At 45.7% G+C, this 21132-nt stretch overlaps 1 protein-coding gene across 1 annotated transcript; it reads right to left on the bottom strand.

Moving 5' to 3' along the window:
- Positions 1 to 9830: 9830 nt before the first annotated feature.
- LOC124659186 lies at positions 9831 to 12389 on the bottom strand. Its single transcript, XM_047197124.1, has 6 exons — positions 12365 to 12389; positions 12164 to 12278; positions 10990 to 11347; positions 10378 to 10834; positions 10240 to 10286; positions 9831 to 10137 (listed from the first exon to the last, which is right to left on the bottom strand). The coding sequence occupies exons 1-6, from the start codon at positions 12387 to 12389 to the stop codon at positions 10084 to 10086; spliced, it is 1056 nt and encodes a 351-aa protein (XP_047053080.1). The 3' UTR covers positions 9831 to 10083.
- Positions 12390 to 21132: the final 8743 nt, after the last annotated feature.

The following is a 21132-nucleotide window of genomic DNA, read 5'->3' as shown; positions in this document are numbered from 1 at the left end:
ACTATGGAATATTCCTTCATATAAACTCAATGAAAACATTAGTCCATAGGGGTTATCATTAATTACCAAAACCACACATAGGGGCAATATACCCTTACAATCAAGAAACCAAAAATAAGCAAATGGTGAAGAGAAACAACAGAAATATTTTTGGTCTTTTTGTGTTTTAGGAAAGAAACAAAGCAAAAACAAGAAAATGAAAAATAGAAGAGTCACATAAACACAAAGCAGCATGAATTCGTCAAACTTGACAAAGAGACAGTAATCGATTTTTAAGAAAATCTTCCGCTGCTCAGCTCGAAAAGTGTTCAACTAATGAACGTTAGATAACAACCTGGGGAACATGCAGAAAAATTGGCTTCGCAAAATAACGTTCTGGCTGTTTTTGAGATTTTTTTTGGTATCAGTCTAGAATCTGTTTTCAGGCAGCACTTCCCCAAATATCATCTCCCTCTTATTAGAAAACCACTTCAAGAAGCTAAACAATTATGTACAAGTATCCAGCAACCATAATATGCAAAGAATGAGTGATGCCGGTATACCTCTCCCCAAGCTTAGGCTTTTGACTCTTCTTGATCACATTATATCACCCTTCTCTCTTGACCCTTGAAAACTTCTGCCACACCAAACTTCTCATAAACTTCATTAGAGGGGTTAGTACTCAAAAACTTTAATCCACTTTAGTCCCGTAGTGACACATTGCAAGAACTCAATAAAACATTAGCTATAGCTCTCCACGTCTAGAAAGCCTTACTTAAAGTCCACAAGAGACAATGCAAAAAAACAGAGACAGAATCTGCCAAAACAGGACAGCCAGTAAAGACGATTTTTTTCGAGGTACTTCCGTTGCTCAAATCAGAAAACTCAAAAATAATGAAAGTTGCGTACATATATGAGGATCAAACGTGAATTTTTGCAAATTTTTTAGATTCTCCTACAGAGAGAAAAACTCAAATTCGTGACGGCTAAAAATCTTTTTCTGCGCAGAAATCCAAATCTAGCATCAACTTTCTATTAGAAACTTTACTTGGCACAATAATACAATAAAGTAAGGATACAAAGGTATTGCAACAGTAGTAACAAGTGGAGGAAGAAATAAATGTTGTTTAGCTCTTCTATGCATATAAAAAGTATTTGTTAACAAGGTTGATCAAGTCTTGCCACCAAATAAATTTTACATAGCATAAGAAGAAATAAACCTCAAATCAATCATGTTACCTTGAATTGTATTGATATGGATCCAATCATGATATTTTGATACCCTTCTTTAGGCTCATATATAGGACAATCAATATCTCCCACTTTGATAGTTCTCACATTAGAAATTGTATTAACTCCACATACTTTATCGATCCTCTTGGGAAAATAAACAGTATGCTCCTTGTCATCAACATTGAAAGTAACTTGTCCTTTATTGCAATCAATAACAGCCCCTGCGGTGTTAAGAAAAGGTCTTCCAAGAATAATAGACATATTATCATCTTCAGGCATTTCCAACACAACAAAATCAGTTAATATCAAGCAGCTTATTAGTAACTTGAACAGGAACATCCTCACATATACCAACAGGAATAGCAGTAGATTTATCAGCCATTTGCAAAGATATATCAGTCGGTATTAACTTATCTAAATAAAGTCTCTTGTAAAGAGAAAAAGGCATAACACTAACACCCGCTCCCAAATCACATAGAGCAGTTGTAACATAATTGTTCTTAATAGAACAAGGAATAGTCAGTATACCTGGGTCGCCCAGCTTCTTTGGAACTTTGCCATTGAAAGAGTAATTAGCAAGCATAGTGGAAATCTCCTCATTAGGAATTTTTCTTTTGTTAGAGACAATATCTTTCATATACTTTGAATAAGGAGGCAATTTAATAGCATCAGTCAAAGAGATTTGCAAGAATAAAGGTTTCATCCAATCGCAAAATTTATTATAGTGTTCTTCTTCCTTGGATTTTAGTTTCTTAGCAGGAAAAGGCATTTGCTTTTGAACCCAAGGTTCTTTTTCATTACCATGTTTCTTAGCAGTAAAATCTTCCTTAGTATACTTTTTATTTTTAGCATGCTTTTCAGGTTCATCTTCAACCTCTTCTTTATCAGAAGCATCATTCTTATCATTATCTTTATCATGTTCATTACCACTTTCAGCTTCAAGCATCGAAATAGAAATACTATTAGGATCATTAACAGGTTCAGAGGATTCTACAACATTTTTATGTTTCTTCTTCTTTTTCTTAGAAGGAGCACTAGGTTCAATTCGTTGAGAATCTTGTTCAACTCTTTTGGGATGCCCTTCAGGATATATAGAGGATCCTGGGTAGAAACACCGCCTCTAGTTGTTACTTCATAAGCATGTTTTTCTTTAGAACTATTTTTTAACAAGTCATTTTGCACTTTAGTGAGTTAATCAATTTGAGTTTGAATCATATGAAAATGTTTAACAAGCATCTTAACATCAGTGGAGGTTCTCTCTACAATATCATGCAAATTACTAATAGCTTGTGAATTTTCCATTAAATGATTCTCTACTCTCATATTAAAATTTTCTTGCTTAACAATATAATTATCAATTGAGCAGGAGGTTTTGAATACGGAATATCTTCCCTAGTAAAGCATTGAAGAGAGTTTACCTCAATCATGGATGAAGGGGGAATTATCTTAGATTTAATACCTTTCTCCTTAAGAGATTTCTTGGCTTCCCTCATATCTTCATCATTTAATTTAATCAAACCCCTCTTCTTCAATATCGGAGTCGGAGTTGGTTCAGGTGTAGTCCAATCATCATGATTCCGGCCTATTTTAGCCAATAATTCTTCAGCTTCGTCTGGAGTTCTTTTCCGAAAACACAACCAAGCACAACTATCCAAATATGCTCTAGACTCAACGGTTAGTCCACTATAAAATATATCAAGTAAACCATGCTTTTCCAAATCATGTCCAGGTCGAGCTCTGATAAGAGAGCAAAATCTTGCCCAAGCTTCAGGCAATTTCTCTCCATCTTCCTGGTCAAAGCTATAAATTTTCTGCAAAGCAGCATGTTGAGCACTAGCAGGAAAGTATTTCCGAAAGAAAACATCAAGCAAATCACCTTGACTATTAATAGAACCAGGAGGCAAACTATTATACCAAGTTTTAGCATCATCCTTTAATGAGAAAGGGAAAATTTTAGCAACAAAATAAGTATGCATCTTGAAATCATCAGAAAACAAGCTACTCAAAGTAGAAAGTTCATTCATGTGTTCTACAGCACTTTCTTTTTCAGTACCACAAAAGGGTGTTTTCTCAACAATAGCTATATGAGATAAATCAACAGAAAAATCATAATCCTTATCCTTAATGTTTATAGGAGATGTGGCAAATTTAGGATCAGGAGATAGCTTATATCTAACAGTATGTTGTGCAAGCAACTTTTTAATTTTTCTTGCATCAGTAGTAGCATTGCATTTATCAATAAAATCATCATCAAGTTCCACATAATCTTCATCAGGATCATAGTATTCAACAGACTCAGGTGAATTAACAGGTGTAGCAGTATTTTCATTAGGAGTTTCAGTATTTTCAATTTGTCTAGACCTAGCAATTGTAGCATCTAGAAAAGATCCCAATGAACCACTATCATCAAGTATAGCAGAAACATCATTAATATTATAAGAATTTTCAGATTCAGCAGAGGTACCAGCAAGTGAAGCTTGTGGTGGTGAAACAAGTTGACTTATCACAGATGGTGAATCAAGAGCAGCAGAGGTACTCAGAGTTGTACCTTTTCTTGTAGTGGATGGTAATATGGCGACTTTAGAATCGCGAGATTTACCCATGATAGAGAATTTGCAGTGAACAATATCAATCCAAGTGAACTTCCAAATAAAGCTATGCTCCCCGGCAACAGCGCCAGAAAATAGTCTTGATGACCCACAAGTATAGGGGATCGCAACAGTCTTCGAGGGAAGTAAAACCCAATTTATTGATTCGACACAAGGGGAGACAAAGAATACTTGAAAGCCTTAACAGCCGGAGTTGTTAATTTAGCCGCACTGGAAACGAGACTTGCTCGCAAGAGTTTATCGATAGGTAACAGTTTTATAGCGTAGTGAGTGATGAAATATCAGCAACAGCGTAACAAAGACAGCAGTAGTTATTATAGTAAACAACAGGATTAAAATACTGTAGGCATAGGGATGGATGGCGGGCGTTGCATGGATGAGAGAAACTCATGTAACAATCAAAGCAGGGCATTTGCAGATAATAATAAAACGGTGTCCAAGTACTAAGCAATCCATAGGCATGTGTTCCGTATATAGTCGTACGTGCTCGCAATGAGAAACTTGCACACCATCTTTTGTCCTACCAGCCGGTGGAAGCCGGGCCTCTAGGGAATCTACTGGAAATTAAGGTACTCCTTTTAATAGAGTACCGGAGCAAAGCATTAACACTCCGTGAACACATGTGATCCTCACATCACTGCCTTCCCCTCCGGTTGTCCCAATTTCTGTCACTTTGGGGCCTCGGGTTCCGGACAGCGACATGTGTATACAACTTGCAGGTAAGATCATAAAACAATGCATATAATCATGAAACAATAACATGTTCAGATCTGAGATCATGGCACTCGGGCCATAGTGACAAGCATTAAGCATAACAAGTTGCAACAATATTATCAAAGTACCAATTACGGACACTAGGTACTATGCCCTAACAATCTTATGCTATTACATGACCAATCTCATCCTATCCCTACCATCCCCTTCAGCCTACAGCGGGGGAATTACTCACACATGGATGGGGGAAACATGGCTGGTCGATGGAGAGGCGTCGGTGGTGATGATGGCGATGATCTCCTCCAATTCCCCGTCCCGGCGGAGTGCCAGAACGGAGTTTCTGGTCCCGAGACGAAATTTCGCGATGGTGGCGGCGTTCTGGATGGTTTCTGGCGACTTTGACTTCCCGTCTCGCGTTTTTAGATCGAAACCCTTAAGTAGTCCATAGGGGGGCGTCAGAGGCTGGCCGAGGGGGCCACACGCTAGGGCGGCGCGCCCCCCCTCCAGGCCGCGCCGGCCTACTGTCTGGGGGGCCTGGGCCTCCCCCAGGCCTGCCCTTCTGGCTCCGTGATTCTTCTGGAAAAATAGGCCCTTTGACATAAATTCCGGGGATTTTCCTGAAAGTTGAATTTCTGCACAAAAACGAGACACCAGGGCAATTCTGCTGAAAACAGCGTTAGTCCGTGTTAGTTGTATCCAAAATACACAAATTAGAGGCAAAACAATAGCAAAAGTGTTCGGGAAAGTAGATACGTTTTGGACGTATCAATCTTCTCATAGTAGCCGTGGAACTTGCTACACGCCCCCTTGATCAAGTTCCAACGGTGAGAGAGGGCGCCCTTGTTCCGGTTCATCTCTATGGTGGCGTAATCATCATAGTTCTTCTTCTCGTTGAAACAATCGAGGATGCGCTTGTAATACTTGCCCCCGGTTTGGTTTGCGCCGGTGATGGGGCAAAAGCTCACTTGCTTCCATGCCTCAAGGCATTCATCCTCCAAGGACCTCCACCTCGGACCACGAGTGCCGGCGGAACGCCTGCGCATCCTCCTCATGCTCGCGCCGGTCTCGGTGTCGATCAGCTCCTCCTGGACTTCCTCCTCACCTTCGTCCTTGTCGGCCTCTTCTTCGTAGTCGATAACCGAGGGTTCGTAGGCATGGCCGCGTATGATGCCGTTCAGGATCTCCTCCTCACCGGCAAACTACGCATAAAGTTACAAACTTTCAGTCGCCGCCGGTGTCTACGATGCACACAACACATAGAAAGAAAGGAAATGAACCTCGTCCTGGCCCATGGACACGCCGGACCCGCTGCCGAACACCTGCTGGGTGCGCCTGCCGTTGTCGCGGAAGAGGTCGCGGGGAAGGCCGGTGTCATCCGTCACGTGGCCCTAGGTGCGGCGCAGGTCAGGCGAATCGTTCAGGTCGGGGAAGCGGAAGGCTCCGCTGCCCCGAGCCGTTGAATCCGGCGAGAACGGGGCATTGTTGTCGACGGTCATGTCGTTGTCCCCGAACTCAGGGGAGTAGCGGGCGCAGCCGTCCATCTGCGACAGGCGCATCTGCGAGGTTGACGGCGCGTCTGCGGTGTACCCCACGTAGTAACCGGCGACGAAGGGGAGCTCGAGATGATGTTCAGGCCGCCGCCCAAGCTCAGGCAAGCTTCCGAAGAGGCCGCCGCTTTGGCTGCGTCGAGGGCGGCGATGCGGAGCCTCCTGCGTTCAGCCGTGATGAAGGCGCGGCGTTCCATCTCCGTCTCCCAGTCCTCCTGCAACATGGACGACGGCTTCTCCTTCGATGCGACGGTGCTCGTCTTCGGCGGCTCTTTCGTCAGCGGCTTCGCTGCCTTCACCGGAGCCTTTCTCCTAGGTGGCATGGCGCGGCGGCGAGGGTTTTTCAGGTTGGAGGCTGGATGGGAGATTGGGCGGCTGGCGAGAGAAATGAGCAGCGAAGGGGACGGGGTTTGGGGGGAGAAGATATATATTTTGTTGTTGTGTGGCTGACACGCGGCTCCCACGCCCAAAATTTTCAGCCTCGCGAGGCGTCGGCGTGCCCGATTCGCGCCCTTGGCGAAGGGGCCGACACGGGGTTGCCGGCCCTTCTATTGGGCTCCAAATATCGCTGGCGCCATATGGGGCGCGCCTGTGCGAGCCCATTTTCGCACCCAACCCCCAAATTGCTATCGGGGCCGCTATGGGGGCCGCCGGTGGAGATGCTCTCAATGAGTTCTGAAAAACCCCAAAATAATTGGTGGCTTCAAGTTATAAACTGATGTGTGATCCTGCAAACAAAATCCTTTCAATGTCAGTTAGAGCATCTTCACCGACACGTCCTAAATAGTCGCCGGCAGGGACGCCAGCACTGTTGTATGTGGGGCACCAGCAGTGCATCCTCTATTTGGGGACGTTGTTCCCACATCGGCGCCCCCCATACGACGGTCCCCAATTTTTTTTCTTTTTACAATATTTTGAAACAACATATCAATCACATTTATTCATACTATATTAAATTATTCATATAAATACACAAATAGTACTTAAATTATTCATACAATTACACAAATAGTGCTTAAATTATTCATACAATCAAACAAATGGAAATTAAATTATTCATACAATCAAACAAATAGAAATTAAATCATGCATTGTTGGCGGCTCATCTCCTCGCCCACAAATGCGTAGCTAGATCCGCCTAAAATTGAGCATGAATACCTGCATCTCAAATTTCATGATGCAAGTGAAGAAAAGCGGCAAATTCTTGGGGTACATGCTCTACCTAAGCAAGAGACCCTTGATAATCAAATGTTTGATCATCATGCACAGGTTCCTCGCGCTCGCTCTCAATAATCATGTTGTGCATGATCACACATGCGTTCATCACCTCCCATATCTGAGACTCAGACCAAGTGATAGCTGGGTACCTGACAACGGCGAAACGCTGCTGAAGCACCCCAAAAGCACGCTCAACATCCTTACGAGCTGCTTCCTGGCATGTTGCAAAATAAGCGTGCATCTCCGAAGCTGGAGACGGGATTGTCTTCACAAATGTAGCATACTTCGGGTAGATAGCATCAGCTAGATAGTGCACCTTGCTGTATGCGCGGCCGTTTACCTCAAAGTTCACGGCAGAAGCTTGTCCCTCAGCTAGCCTGGAAAACACCGGATAGCGCTGCAGCACGTTGATATCATTGTTCGTTCCTGCCATGCCAAAAAAATGCATGCCAAATCTAGAGGCCATGGTCAACCACCGCCTCAAGAATGACACTGCACTCACCAGTATGCCCCTTCTAGATCCCCTTCCAAGAAAACGGGCAATTCTTCCAGCCCTAATGCATACGGTCAATGCTTCCGACCATCCCAGGAAACCCTCTTGCTGCATTTTTTCCAGGATCCGAGCTGTATCATTTGCCCTTGGTGCTCTCAAATAGTCTTTAACAAACACTACTATGACAGCCTAGCAAAACCTGTAGAGAGTCCGTGACCATGTCGACTCTGCCATCTTTAGGTAGTCATTGGCTCTATCTGGAGGAGCTCTGTATGAAAGACACCGCATTGCAGGAGAGCACTTCTAAATTGAGGTGAAGGCCCACAAACATGTGCAGTCTTGCTTGGCCATGGAGTAGTCGTTGTACTCCCTGACACCGTAGACAATCTTCATGAACAGATCCTTGTTCTTCCTAAACCGGCGCCGAAATTCCTTCGGCGAATGAGTCGCATCGTCGTTGAAGTAGTCGGCTCAAGCAACATTGCGTCGGCTTGACGATGCCGGTTGATGTTCCTCCTCTTGCCTGGCTTTGAGCCGCCGCGCCGAGGCACGACGAACAAAGACTGGCGAACGCGGAGCAAGCTCGTCAGAATCAGCTGCTGCTGTTGCCGTCGGACAGTCTCAATGTTCTGCTCCTCCGTGAACAGTTGCACGATCATCTTGTCATCGCTTTCCATCGCGGCAATCCGACGAACACCTTGCGGGCGGGGAGGTTGTGGGGCGGTGGCGGCGAGCTCTGTTCCGGGTGAAACAGCGGCCGTCGGTCGAGGGGGTGGCGGCCGTGTCGATGGACGGCGGTTCCTGGACAGGCGGTGGTATCTATTACAAGCAGGGGCGCAACGGCAACGGTGGCGATCTAGAGGGGTGGGAGTCAGCTCGGGCGTGGATATGAGGTGGGGTAAGCGGTGCGTCTGGCTGCCAGGCGGAGAGCCCACGCGTGTTATCTGACGTGCAGCGAGGCGCCCGATCCGCGCCCTCTACGAAGGGGCCGGCACAGGGTTGCCGATGCTTTTATTGGACTTGAAAACTAGCCAGCGCTTTTTGGGTGCACCGGTACGTGCCCAAAAACGACGTCAGCCCCCAAAACGCTATCGAAGCCGCTATGGGGCGCGGCGGTGGAGATGCTCTTACATGCCTTATGAAGATCATGTGTTGTTGTTGGGTGTGGAGTTCTTGCTAAGCTCGTTGTTCACAGAGAGTTGTAACCGTCTTATACTTGCTTCTATGTTGTGTATAAAGATACGGTACGACACAAAAAGAAATATCCCACTTTGAGTAAATTTACAGTCTATTTTAGATGATCTTCTCTTATTCATTTTCTTCTAGAACGGAAATCTATATAATATAGGCTCGAAATTTTGTATGTCCACATTACATCCAATAATATGTATCGTACTTAAAATGATATCACAATCTCATATATGCACACATCGATTATTGCAGAACTGGGTGTGTCACACCCAATTGCACAGCATTTCTGGTTTTCTATATATATAACATTTTTATTTAGTTGTTTTATAATGTACTTATGTGTTCCTATCATGTACACCTTTCAAAAGTCTATTCTCTACCAGGCCTGTGGACCTCTCCAGGCAAGACGCTCCAACTAATTACAATTCGCACTTGACCTTGCATTAGCACCGATGGGAATCTTTTCTAGCACATTGTGCTGTTGAAACACGTTACTCAAATCAGTCTTTTAGCCATATCTCAAAACAATCTAGGTGAATACAACGTACAAGTGAAGAGGTGGTGCAGATTAGCATTGGAAATCTAGATCTCAAGCAAGCAAAATCATGTGCTTACAAGTTGCAGTCAATCAAAACAAACATCCGTGTGTGCTCACTGATCTGCAAGGAAATCCACATGATCAGAGAGTACAACTTTCTACGCTCATGAAACATAGAGCGTGCACACACGTGCGTAGAGTTGAAGTCCTGATCACATTATACTAAGCGCACGCCAGAATGATCATGCACTTGCAATATGATACATGAGAACACTATGATAAGGGACAATTTTCTACCCAAGAGGATCACACGAATAAAAAATTCAACTATATTCAGAAGCAGGACACACACAGGCAAACCTGACTTAACAAAGCCAATACAAGCAAGCAGACTCACCCAACCAAACCATAATAGACTCCTAAAGATCCCTTCACGGTTTGAGATCCAGAAAGACAAACGCTAGTGACATATCAACAATGGAGGAAAGAAAACAAGCACCGCACACTCATACTGCATATTCAGCAAACGGAAGGTTTGAATCTGAAATTGGTCCGTCTGTTCTAAACTTCTTGGGCTATGCCATTGCCAGCATCTATTGCCATCTCAGTATCCCCCTGCAAGCATAAATGTTTCAGTTAGCAATTAGTACCAAACAGTAATCTGGTACATATGTAATAATGTTCTGTAGTGCTGACAGAGTGACAGGCTAATCTTACCATGTTCTCCTTATCTTCATATGTTATCATCTCCTTCACCACATCAACTGAAAAAAAAGTTTCCATTAGCAAGGCCCATACATTGCAGAAAGAGGTGAAATTCATTGTAGTAACTAAGCAAAACAAAATGGCACTTACCAGATGCCTGCTCTGAACCAACTGACAAAGCATCGCTACCACCATTGACATCTTCCTGCTGCTCCTTGGCCTGTTTCTTGGTTTTCTTAACAGTATTTTTGGCAGCCGTTTCCTTTCCAGGAGCATTTTTGGTTGGATTCCGGTTGTAGGAACCTCTGACCTTGGCATCAAGCTTCTCCTTCTGAATGTTCTCTTTCTTGCCATCTTTGTTTTGAGTTGCAACAGAGTTCAGTGACCTAGGCTTCAGACTACCCTTGGGAGTCACGTTGGTAGCACTAAGAGCAGCCTTGTCAGACTTCTTTGCTTCTTGTGAGGTCTCTGCAGAGATCTTCAGCTTCTCAAAATCTTCAGCAATATCATAAACCTGAAGAACATCCTTTACAGGTTCCTCCAGTTCTGTGGTAAGGCCATGCCGGGCGACATAAGCCTTGAGTTCTTCTCTCATTCTATCCAGGGGCTGCAGAAAATACACATAACAATAACATGACCAATGATTCAATGAAAGAAACAGTACTAATCACAAATAGTAAACACACATACAACAGTAATATGAACAATGATTCAATGAAAGGAACTGAACTGATTACAAATAACCAACCAACTGATGCTCACCTCACACTCTGATTGAAGAGCAAGCTTGAAGAATCCCAGTGAGATAGAGTGCTTGGAAGCAGCCTCTGCAAGCCTGATCTGCGTCATCCAGTATGAGATCGAGGACAGAGTGCTGAACTTGCGCCTTCCTGTGGACATGGATGCCTCTGATGTCGGGGTATCAAACCTTCCCACGATATCCGACCTCCTCGACCGAACCACGGACACTGGAGTTATAGTCCCAGTAGCAGCAGGCCTTGGGCTAGCGCCTGGCTTGGTTGGAATCGAGTGCCTGCGCGGAGGTTTGGCTGATTTATCCTTTGCTGACGACAGATCGAGAGCGCACACGCTCCTGGTGACATCTGAAGATGGCTTGACCCTATATATGGAACACAATTAGAGGCGATATTGAAAACAGAAAGCTGGCAGGCAGCATATTGAAAGTTGGAATACAGCAGGTCTCAAGGTAAGTTGCTAGTCAATTTTTCACAGACATGGCACCAAACATGCATGCTTAGTTCTGAAGCAATAATCTGGACATAAATACATTTGAAAGCTGGCCTATTACTTTCCCACAGGAACTTCCTGAATTATTGATTGCTCGGCCCAGTTGAGGCTAAACATCTAGAAGAAGCTAATTTGTTGTTTGTAAACCCGCAGACCTACATCACATGACTTTTAGTACCCTGACTGGGCTTTGACGTTCCTACTTTCAGAAGAAAAAAAACTATTTCTTTTGCGGAAAACTGAACCCAGCCAACTACCTAGTCTTAACTACAGTAGTAGGACGAGCAAATAGTGATTCTCCTGAGCTAATTTGGTAGTTTTAAACCAGGACATTTGTTCTTCCAAATGACTTGGTACTATCTTTGGCTGATTGCCGTTCCTAATTTGACAGGATCAGAACCGATTGCCTGGTAGAAAACTGAATGGGGCCAACTACCCTACGGTACAAGGAGAAACAGATAGCGATTCTTGTGAGCTCATAATTGTACTGAAAAGCATGTCTGGCTTGTAGATAATCCGTAGATCTAACGGGTAACTGACAGGACGAACATCTACCAGCTACATAATACGTAGTATAATTTATTTAATCTAGTATATGACAAGAGACAGAAGGGTGATTCCAGTAAGAGCCTTGTGAACTCGAGAGAACAGTAAAAAATCGTAAGTCTGAAGATTGTCGAAAAGTTACCTCCTCGGGGCGGAGCCGCTAGGAGGAGCGTCCACCGCCGCCGCCGGCTCCACCTTCCCCCGGCTCGCCGACCGCAGCGGGTACCGCAGCTTGGACCCCTTCGCCGCCGCAGACCCTGAAAAAAAGAAACCAACACAGATCAGCACCCGCCATACGCGCTCCACCCAAAAAATCACCCCAAACAAAGAAAATCTCCCCTACCAGACTGGTCGGCCGGAGTGGCCATGGACTCGATCCGCGCGCCGAGGATGGAAGAACTCGATCTCCCGCAGAACCCCAGCCGCCAAGAGGAAACCGAAACCGGCGGACGCGAAATGGAAGCCTTCGGAAGAATCTCTCGAGAGAGGAAATAGGGGTTTGGGTTGGGTTTTGGAAAGTGGACGCGGCTCTAAATAAACTGGCGGACGGACCCTAGCTGGCGTGCACAGCTGGGCCGCGTACCCACGCGGCAGGGTGGTCCCGCCGTGCCCTGGGTCGTGTTGTCAGTGGGTGGGGCTGGAGAGCCGTTTCGTGCGGCGCGAGTTTGAGGGGAGGGGAGCGGGGGCTGTTTCGAATCGTGGGGCGGAGCGGGCGGGAAAAGGCGGCCGTTGGCGGAGTCGGGGAAGTTTTCGAATTGGAACGCGAAGATGGCGATTAATGCGGGTTAAAGAGAGGTTGTTGATGCGGGGTTTATGGGGCGGTGGGATCCATTTCGGTTTTCGTGTGGTCTGGGCTGTGGATGGTTGATCGATATGCAAGAACAAGCCCTGGTGTAGCCCATGCTTTTTCTTCCTGTCGAAGCGCTGTGCTCAGGCCCATGCGGTATTATGGCATTTTGTTTTTTTTGCTAAAATTAGTTTTTTTTGTACAGTAAGGGCATCTTCACCGTCGGCCCTAATAGCATTCCTCATAGATTTAAGACACGCTAGAGCTTAGAACGTCTTCTCAGTTTGGAAACAAATAAAAGAAAATGATAGAAATTTTTAAAAAAAAATCTTCGAGATGACCATGTATCATGTGATCTAGTTTAAAGCAAAATTAACAAACATGAATTTTGACTTTTTTGTTTGCAAAATGGTGTCATGTTTCTGTAAAACGAGATTTCTGCTTGCATAAAACTTCTGATGAAAAACATTTTTATATCAAAATGTATCTACGTAAAATTTTACATCCAAATTCAACCACATATGCTCATTTGGCCAATTTTTAGATTCCCCACAATTGAAAAGGAAAAAAAGATTTCTTTCAGGTATTAGAAAAAATAAAAATTTCCAAACATACCGTCAGCATACCTAAGACGATGGTGCGCCAGACGGAAGTTTTAAATATCGGGAGTCCTCCTTCTACAGTATGACACAAACCTTAACCAAAGTGCAAAAAAGAAGTCAAGCAATGGAACCCTCTTGCCGGCATGGACCGGGAACCACTGCTTCTCCATGGCCCTAAGTACACACGAGGCGAGCTAGATCAGCGGAGGCACCAACAGGTGACACGAAAACCCTATCTCATGGTGCCCCGAGCGAAGGGGGGTTGACGAAAACTGTGATCCTTTAAATGTAAAAAGTAAGTAGGTAAAACATACTATGTATTTCCGCAAAAAGAAAAAGGTAACACATAGTATGTACAGAAGCCGGGATGGTCAATATTACCACCTTAAAGACTACGAATAAAAGAGTTAGATTTTTTATGGAAAAAAGTATTAGTAAGATATATGGGCTGGGTTGCTAGATGTGACATAGAGGATTAGTCGGACGTCATCGCAGTGAACTGCAACCCAATGTCAAACAAAAAATATTGCCTATTCGAACGCGGAACCATGGATCATCATGCTTAGACTTGACGCATAATCCATTCCCAATCAAATGCAGAGAGAAGGAGACCGTGCAGATCTCATCTGGTCCAGATGATCTGGGGATTTTGTGCCTGGGGCAACGCAACGACTGGTGTAAAGTCAACGAGACTGATTAGTGTATTTCTATATCGAAGCCTAGGTGGAAATTATAAAATCTCAATTGTTTCAAATTTCAACTGCTCAAACGCTCTCGCAGGTTGCGAAGTGCATTCTCTTGTTGATTTGGACGGTTGGTGCGGTTTCCGGTCAATCGAGTTCGGGATCTCATCTTGATTTGGGTTCTTCAAGATTGCGCAGAGTTTACACGGCAGGTGTTTCTTGGTAAATTAGCCGTGTGCAACTGTGCATGTCAGCTTAGCTGAAAAATCAACTAACCGCGTATATCAAGACGTTGGAAGTTTCAGTGGAAGCCTCCAATACAAAGAGTTTCAACTCAAAAATCACGAGAGAATTATGAAAGGGCCGAAGTCAAATTCAATCAAGCAAGCCACCAATTCATTTTTAAGCAAAATTTATTTTTCAAGGCAAATCACGCGTTAACTTAGCGTTCACCTTGAGTTGGGTGTCAGAGTTAGCTAACGTGATGGATCTAGATCCCAGGGGGTGTGGTGCTGGTCAACTCGTTGACTTTGCATGGCCTTTAGTGGTATGATTGGTAGATTTACAAGTGAGCTTGATTGTCATTCCTTGCCGAGGAAAAGAATGTATTGATAATTTAAAGTAAAAAAATCCTGCTCGGCTCGACTCACTAGTAGGAAAAAGGCTTATAGGATGCTATTATGTGGCGCACTAGTTTTGCGTGCGCCACAGAAATAGCGTACTTTTGTGGCGCACCTCACTTATATGCGCCATAGAAATAAGGTAGGCCTCACCCCCAACCATTGGTTTCACTATTTCTGTTCCGTGGCGCACCAGCCTAGGTGCTCCACAGAAAATACACATTTATGTGTCGTACATGAGTTCTATGCGCCACATAAGTTTTTTTGCTTCCCACGCAACTCCACCCCCCCCCCCGTCCCCGTCCCGTGGATCATCTTTTTTAGCTCTGTAAAATATAAAAAAAAATAGGTAGAAATTTCAAAAAATAAAATCCTTCGAGGTACCCATGTATTATGTCATCTAGTACCACTGGAAATTAACAAACATGAATTTCGACTTTTTTTACAAAATTGCGTTGCAAAATCATCAAAATGGATTTGTGGTTGCATACGAACTCGAAAAAAGCGCACAATATATCAAAATGACCGGGAGAAAATTCTACATCCGAATTCACCTGGGCTAGCCCGGTTGGACAATTTTTAGAATCGTCAAATTCAAAAAGAGTAAAAAATTACGACAAATTCGAGATTTTTTCCTGGAAAAATAGAAAATTCAAAAAAAAATTGTGGCGCATCGCCACAAAATTAAGCTCGGCATTTTGAATTTCCTGGCACCCTCCTCCTCTCCTGCACTTTACTTTTCACTTCTCCTCCTCTCCTCCTCTCCTCCACTTCTCCACTTTTTCTCCTCCACTTCTCCACTTCACCTCCTCTTCTTCACTTCTCCACTTCTTCTCCCTCCTCTCCTCCACCCGGCGACCTCCTCCTCCGGCGACCTTCACTTCTCCTTCTCCTCCTCCTCCTCCTCCTCCTCCACCTCCGGCCGGCCTCCTCCTCCGGCGACCCTTCACTTCTTGTTGTGGGTATACTTAATGGGTATGCCAACGACATGGTCTAAGATCCGGCAAGCCTGGGTGGCCCACATATGGTGATGGTGATATATGGCTCGTCGGACGGTCTAGTTGCTGTTGATAGAAGATGGATGAAGTCTAGCCCAGGAACAGGAGCTGGATCCCAACCTACCTACAGGAGTAGTCGGATCCATGGAGGCCCATGAAGTAACCGGATCCAGTACAACGTATAAGGAAATGCGGATCCTTGACATGCACGACAATGTAATATTCCGTAGTTAGGCATCTTGTATTCCGGCTAGGACTCTCCGTGTAAACCCTAGATCTTGACGCCTTTACAAGACGGATCCCGGGAGCCCTAGAGGCACAACCACAACTCATTATAACAACGCGAAAGCGTCCAGATAATTCCAAACAAGCAGCAGTAGGCCCTGTCATCGAGCAGGTGTTCCGAAGCTGGGTAAATCGCGTACCACCGTCCCGAGAACTCTCCGCCCGATGGCCCCTACTTCTTCCTCCCTCCATGAGGATCCCTCCTCTGGAGTACCGTCGAATAGGCAACGACACTTCTCCTCCTCCTCCACTTCCGTTCGGCCTCCTCTTCCTCCACCCAATCCGGCCGGCCTCCTCCTCCTCCACCAACCCACTTCGGCCGGCCGGCCTCCTCCTCCTCCTCAACCCACCTCTTCCAGACATCCTCCTCCTCCACCCACCTCCCATCCCACCCCCACCACACCAACCCACCCACCTCCGGCGACCTCCAACAACTTTTTTTAAAAAAAATCCGGAGACCCAAGATCTAGATCTAGATCTGGCCGTCATTTTTTTTTTTTTTGAAATAAAAAAAAATCTGTGGCGCACCACCCGCCGATGCGCCACATAATTCTTATTTTTGTGGCGAGAATTCTGTGGCGCACCAGCCATGCGCCACAAAATATGGTTTTAGGTGCGCCGTTGGTAGCAAGGGCGGAGCCATGATTCAAGGTTAGCAGGATCAAACATGTCAATCCTCACTTAGGGTATGGGTGGCTGGGGGCATGACCCTTTCTCCCCTAGTTCCGCCACTAGTTGGTAGGCACGTGACCACATGTAAAGACATCCATTGGTGGACATCAAATGTGAAAACGAAGTAGCTGACTCAAGGAGGAGCGATAAAAATGACGCGATGCCAATTTTGATGGTGGTCTTCCTAGATGCGTGTGTGCTTCGTTTGGGTAGCCAAGATGACGGCAATTTGTGTCCGTTTATGCCAATTTTCCTCTGTTATTTATTCTTCTTGGCTAATGAGACTAGTCAAACTTTTTTCCTTCGTTAAGAGAAAGGGCACCCACTACACACGTAGAACAGTCCACACTAGCATGCACACTACATACTGCCATTAATTTGACAATCCAAGATTCTTAAGATTTGCATAGATTTTTCCATGACTCCAAGTAAACGTGGACCCACCAAGGGTTGATTCATAGGATCATAAAAATGTAGTAGTATGAAAAATAAATGTTAAAATAATGTATTTTGAGATGTATTAACATCAGGTTTGGTTACACCACAAGGAGCACAAAACAGGAAAAGCTCATTCTTTTGGAAGAGAGGGAACTTACTAAGCAGGTGCTAAGTGCGGACTTTTATCTGCGTTGTTCATAGGTGCATCAAGATCTGCATTAACTCCTTTTTCCCTTTCAAAAAATTACTCTTTTTCTTATCCCTCATATCATACATTTTTTGAACTTAAATTCTGCAGATCACTGAAACATAACAATTAGAATATGCGAAGAATACTATTTTATGACTTTATATATATATATATATATATATAAAGAATTTGTTCTAAATTTTAGATATTTTAAAATATAATCGTACAAAAATCTGAGCTATTTTCCCGCATTTTAGTTGTTATTTTCCAGTGATTTGCAAAGTTTCAATCCATATATTATGTAGCCTAAAAGATATGAAAAAGCAAAAGTCCAAAAAGTGTGGATGTGCACGGTCATGGTGCTCACTCACAACTTTTTTTTTTTTGGAAACTCATATAAACAAAAGAGGCTCTGAAATTGAAGTTTCTTTTGGTGAAGTCAAAAACTGTACTGTACATCCATAGGGATGCACATACCCCTAAGTTTAGCATCCAACGTTAAACTATAAACAAAGAAATTATATCCCTAGAAAAACAAAGAAATTATAGGTTTCTAAATTGTATCGCACTCATACACGTTGGAATGAATAGAGGGAAAACTGATACTCCACACTAGGACGAGGATGCTCCGCTGAAGAGTAAGAGCATCTCCAACAGGCGCGCTATATAGGCCGCGCGGCATAAAAACGTCCGATATAGCGCGCGCGGGATAGAATGTGGCGCTCCAGCAGGCGCGGTAAACGGCGCGGCGCTGTAAAAAATTTAGGGCGCACGGCTTTTTGCACAATCCGGAGCGGCATATCTGGCGCGTCGGCTACAGCGCACGGCATCGCTCGTCCAAGCGCGAAAAATCCCCCGCGCTGAAACTTCCTCTTCCGCCTCGCCGCCCGAGCGCCCAATCCGTCGTCTCCGCGCGCCGCCGATGAAATCCCGACGATGGAGGACCCCTCCCTACTCCGTCCCACCCTCCGCCGCCGCCACTTCCGCCGCACCCCCGCCAAACCCTAGCGGCGGCGCCGACGGCGGCAACGCAACGGTTGCTGCGCGCGCGCTCTTCATCCCGCCGCGCGGGGCACTGCACGCAGGCGCTGCCGCCGCGCAGATGGCCGCGCAGGGCGCCGGCGCGCGGCCCGCGCCGAGGAGGGGAAAGGCGCCGTCGAACAAACGGCCGCACATCGGTCCCGCCGCCGTCGCGCCGCCGAAGAAAGCGAAGGCGCCCGTCCCCCGTCGGCCGCCGCCTCCTCCTCCTCCGACGAACCAGGCGCCTCCTCCTCCTCCTCCGACGACAACGACGTACCAGGCGCCTCCTCCTCCTCCTCCGCCGGGCGCACATACGGTGCATGATGAAATGCCCGAGGGGTAAAAAAACACTACTTTTTGTCCAAATTCTAGTTTAGATGCATACCTAGCCGGGAAGTGATGAATTTCATTGCAATGTAGAGTCGATGATGCGGCATTCATGGAGACAATGAATGTTGGATCCTCGTTCATGCATCATGAAGCCGCCGATGGAGAGGAGGAATATGAGGATGTAGATGAGGAAGGAGAAGGGTTGATTGAACCTCGCCCTCCCGGTCGGTCCGCCAACTACACCATAGCGGAGGACAAGTTGCTTTGCAAGACGTGGTTGACAATTGGAATGGATCCAACAACCGGTACCGATCAAACAAGAGAAACATATTGGATGAGGATGACGGACTACTTCAACACACACAAGTGGGAACGAGCGAACCATGCGCTCACTTCGGTCCCGTTGGTCCGGCATCAACACCGATTGCCAAAAATGGGCGGGCGTGCAAGCCAACATAGATGTTCTCAATCCAAGTGGCACTAATGAGAATGATAGGGTAAGTCATTCTACTATGTTCACCATATGGCTCATATGAGAAGAATACGGTTCTACTTCATATAGCTCATCTATTTTCTTTTCCGCATATGTGTAGAACTCCATGGCTCAAGGATTGTTTAGGGATGTGGGAAAGAAGAACAAGAAAGGCAACAAGATTCTTGGCAAGCCATTCACCTTGCATCATTGCTATGACGTGCTAGGGAATGAAGAGAAGTGGAAGACGCGCGGCAAGTTGGATGCGGCAACTATGGCGGCCCATGCTACCGGTGATGCAACAATCATCGATGATGATGATTCAAGTGATGAAGGGAAGAAGAGAAGCTCCACTCCTCACTCCGTCAACAATGGGCGGAGGAATGTGCATGGTAGGAAGACCGCCAAGGAAATGAAGGGAAAGAAGGCCGGAGATGATGACATTGCCATGGCTATGGAAAGGATTGCAAATGCAAGGTTGCAAGCAAATGAAGATAGAAAGATGCAACGAAACTTGGAGAAAGAGGCTATGGATGCTATTGAAGCTAGGAGAGCCGCTTTGGAGGAGAGGATTGCCGCCAACGAGGAGAAGAAGTTGGCTTTGGAGGAGAAGAGGCAAGCCTCCGAGGAGCATGCACGCCTAGCGGAGGAGGAGAGGAAGCTTTTCTTGATGGATACTTCCCATATGGATGAGAGGCAAAAGGAGTACATCAACCTTCTTCGCGATGAAGTGTTGGCCAAAAAGAGATTGTTGGTAGCCAACATGAACACTTCCACTACCGGCATGTTTGGAGGAGGCATGTTTGGAGGAGGCATGCCGACGTTTGGACGAGGCATGGGAGGCATGGCCGGCATGTGAAGCATGCCCATGCCCACCATGGGAGGCATGGCCGGCATGGGAAGCATGCCCATGGCCGGCATGGGAGGCATGGCCGGCATGGGAGGCTATGGAGGCATGGCCGGCATGGGAGGACCAAGCTATGGAGGAGTCTTTGGAGGGACCATGGGAGGCTCGGTGAGTGGTGTGTATGGGAGTATGGGAGCACCACCGGGAGGCTTCGTGTCTTCCATGAATGCTACTATTCCTCCTTCAACCCAAGATGACGAGGAAGAAGAAGAAGCTGTTGACTTGGAAAATGCGGAAGTGTGATATGCATTTGTGATATGTGTTTCACTTTGTCCATTTGAACCATATGTCGTGTGTCATTGTTGAACTACGCCATTTTGTGTGTCGTTCTTGAACTATGTGATGTATGTTGCACTTTGTGTCCATTTAAATTATGGTACATTATTTGTTTCATGAATTATGTGTGATTATTTGATCTTTGTGATTGCAAAATAGTATACAAAACTGTTTTCCGCGCCCGCGCGCGCAGTATTTTGCCGCGCCCGGCGGAGGACGATTTTTTCCGCCCGCGCACGCGCTGCATTTTGCCGCGTCCGGCGGGAGAAAATACGGCCCAGCGCGCGCTAGCTGTTTACAGCGCGCACAATCAGAGGTTTAACACGCCGCGATATAGCGCGCCTTTTGGAGATGCTCTAATACTCCCTCCAACCTCTTTGGATGTTCAACGATGCACTTGTGAAGAAGAAGAGCTAGTTGAAAACAACATAAAATAGTCTTTTGTGGCGGGAAGCATCTCCCTGGGCAGTACCCCATATAAATCCCCCTCATTACTTAACGGCTAATGGTTGACTTGTGCCCCTTTACCCAAGTTCGGTCAAAGGGGGAGAGAGAGAACCCCAAGAACTGCTGCCCCGTAAATGGAGCCCTCCTCGGCCGGCGGCGGCTCTGCTGCTGCTGGCGGCGGCGCATCGAGGCCACCGAGCTTCGCCTCGCAGACCAATGCCCTCCTGCACAAAAATCTCATCTTCCAGGTCTGATCCATGCCCGCCTGTTGTTCCATTTTCTTCAGTTTTTTTTTCGTGCTCATTTTGGGGTTCGCAGTGGTACGAATTACGAAATACTCGGATAGGTTTTCCTGTTCGCAGTAGTAACTATGAATAGATTCGG

Source organism: Lolium rigidum, chromosome 1 (assembly GCF_022539505.1).
Source record: "Lolium rigidum isolate FL_2022 chromosome 1, APGP_CSIRO_Lrig_0.1, whole genome shotgun sequence".
NCBI classification, from domain to species: Eukaryota; Viridiplantae; Streptophyta; class Magnoliopsida; order Poales; family Poaceae; genus Lolium; species Lolium rigidum.
This window is presented reverse-complemented; position numbering and strand designations above follow the sequence as displayed.

Coding starts and splice junctions, on each gene's coding strand:
- LOC124659186 (XM_047197124.1), bottom strand. CDS start 12,389: ATGGCCACTCCGGCCGACCAGTCTG. Junction 11,348..12,163: donor AGCGGCTCCGCCCCGAGGAG/GTAACTTTTCGA, acceptor TTCCATATATAG/GGTCAAGCCATCTTCAGATG. Junction 10,287..10,377: donor TGGTTCAGAGCAGGCATCTG/GTAAGTGCCATT, acceptor CTTTTTTTTCAG/TTGATGTGGTGAAGGAGATG.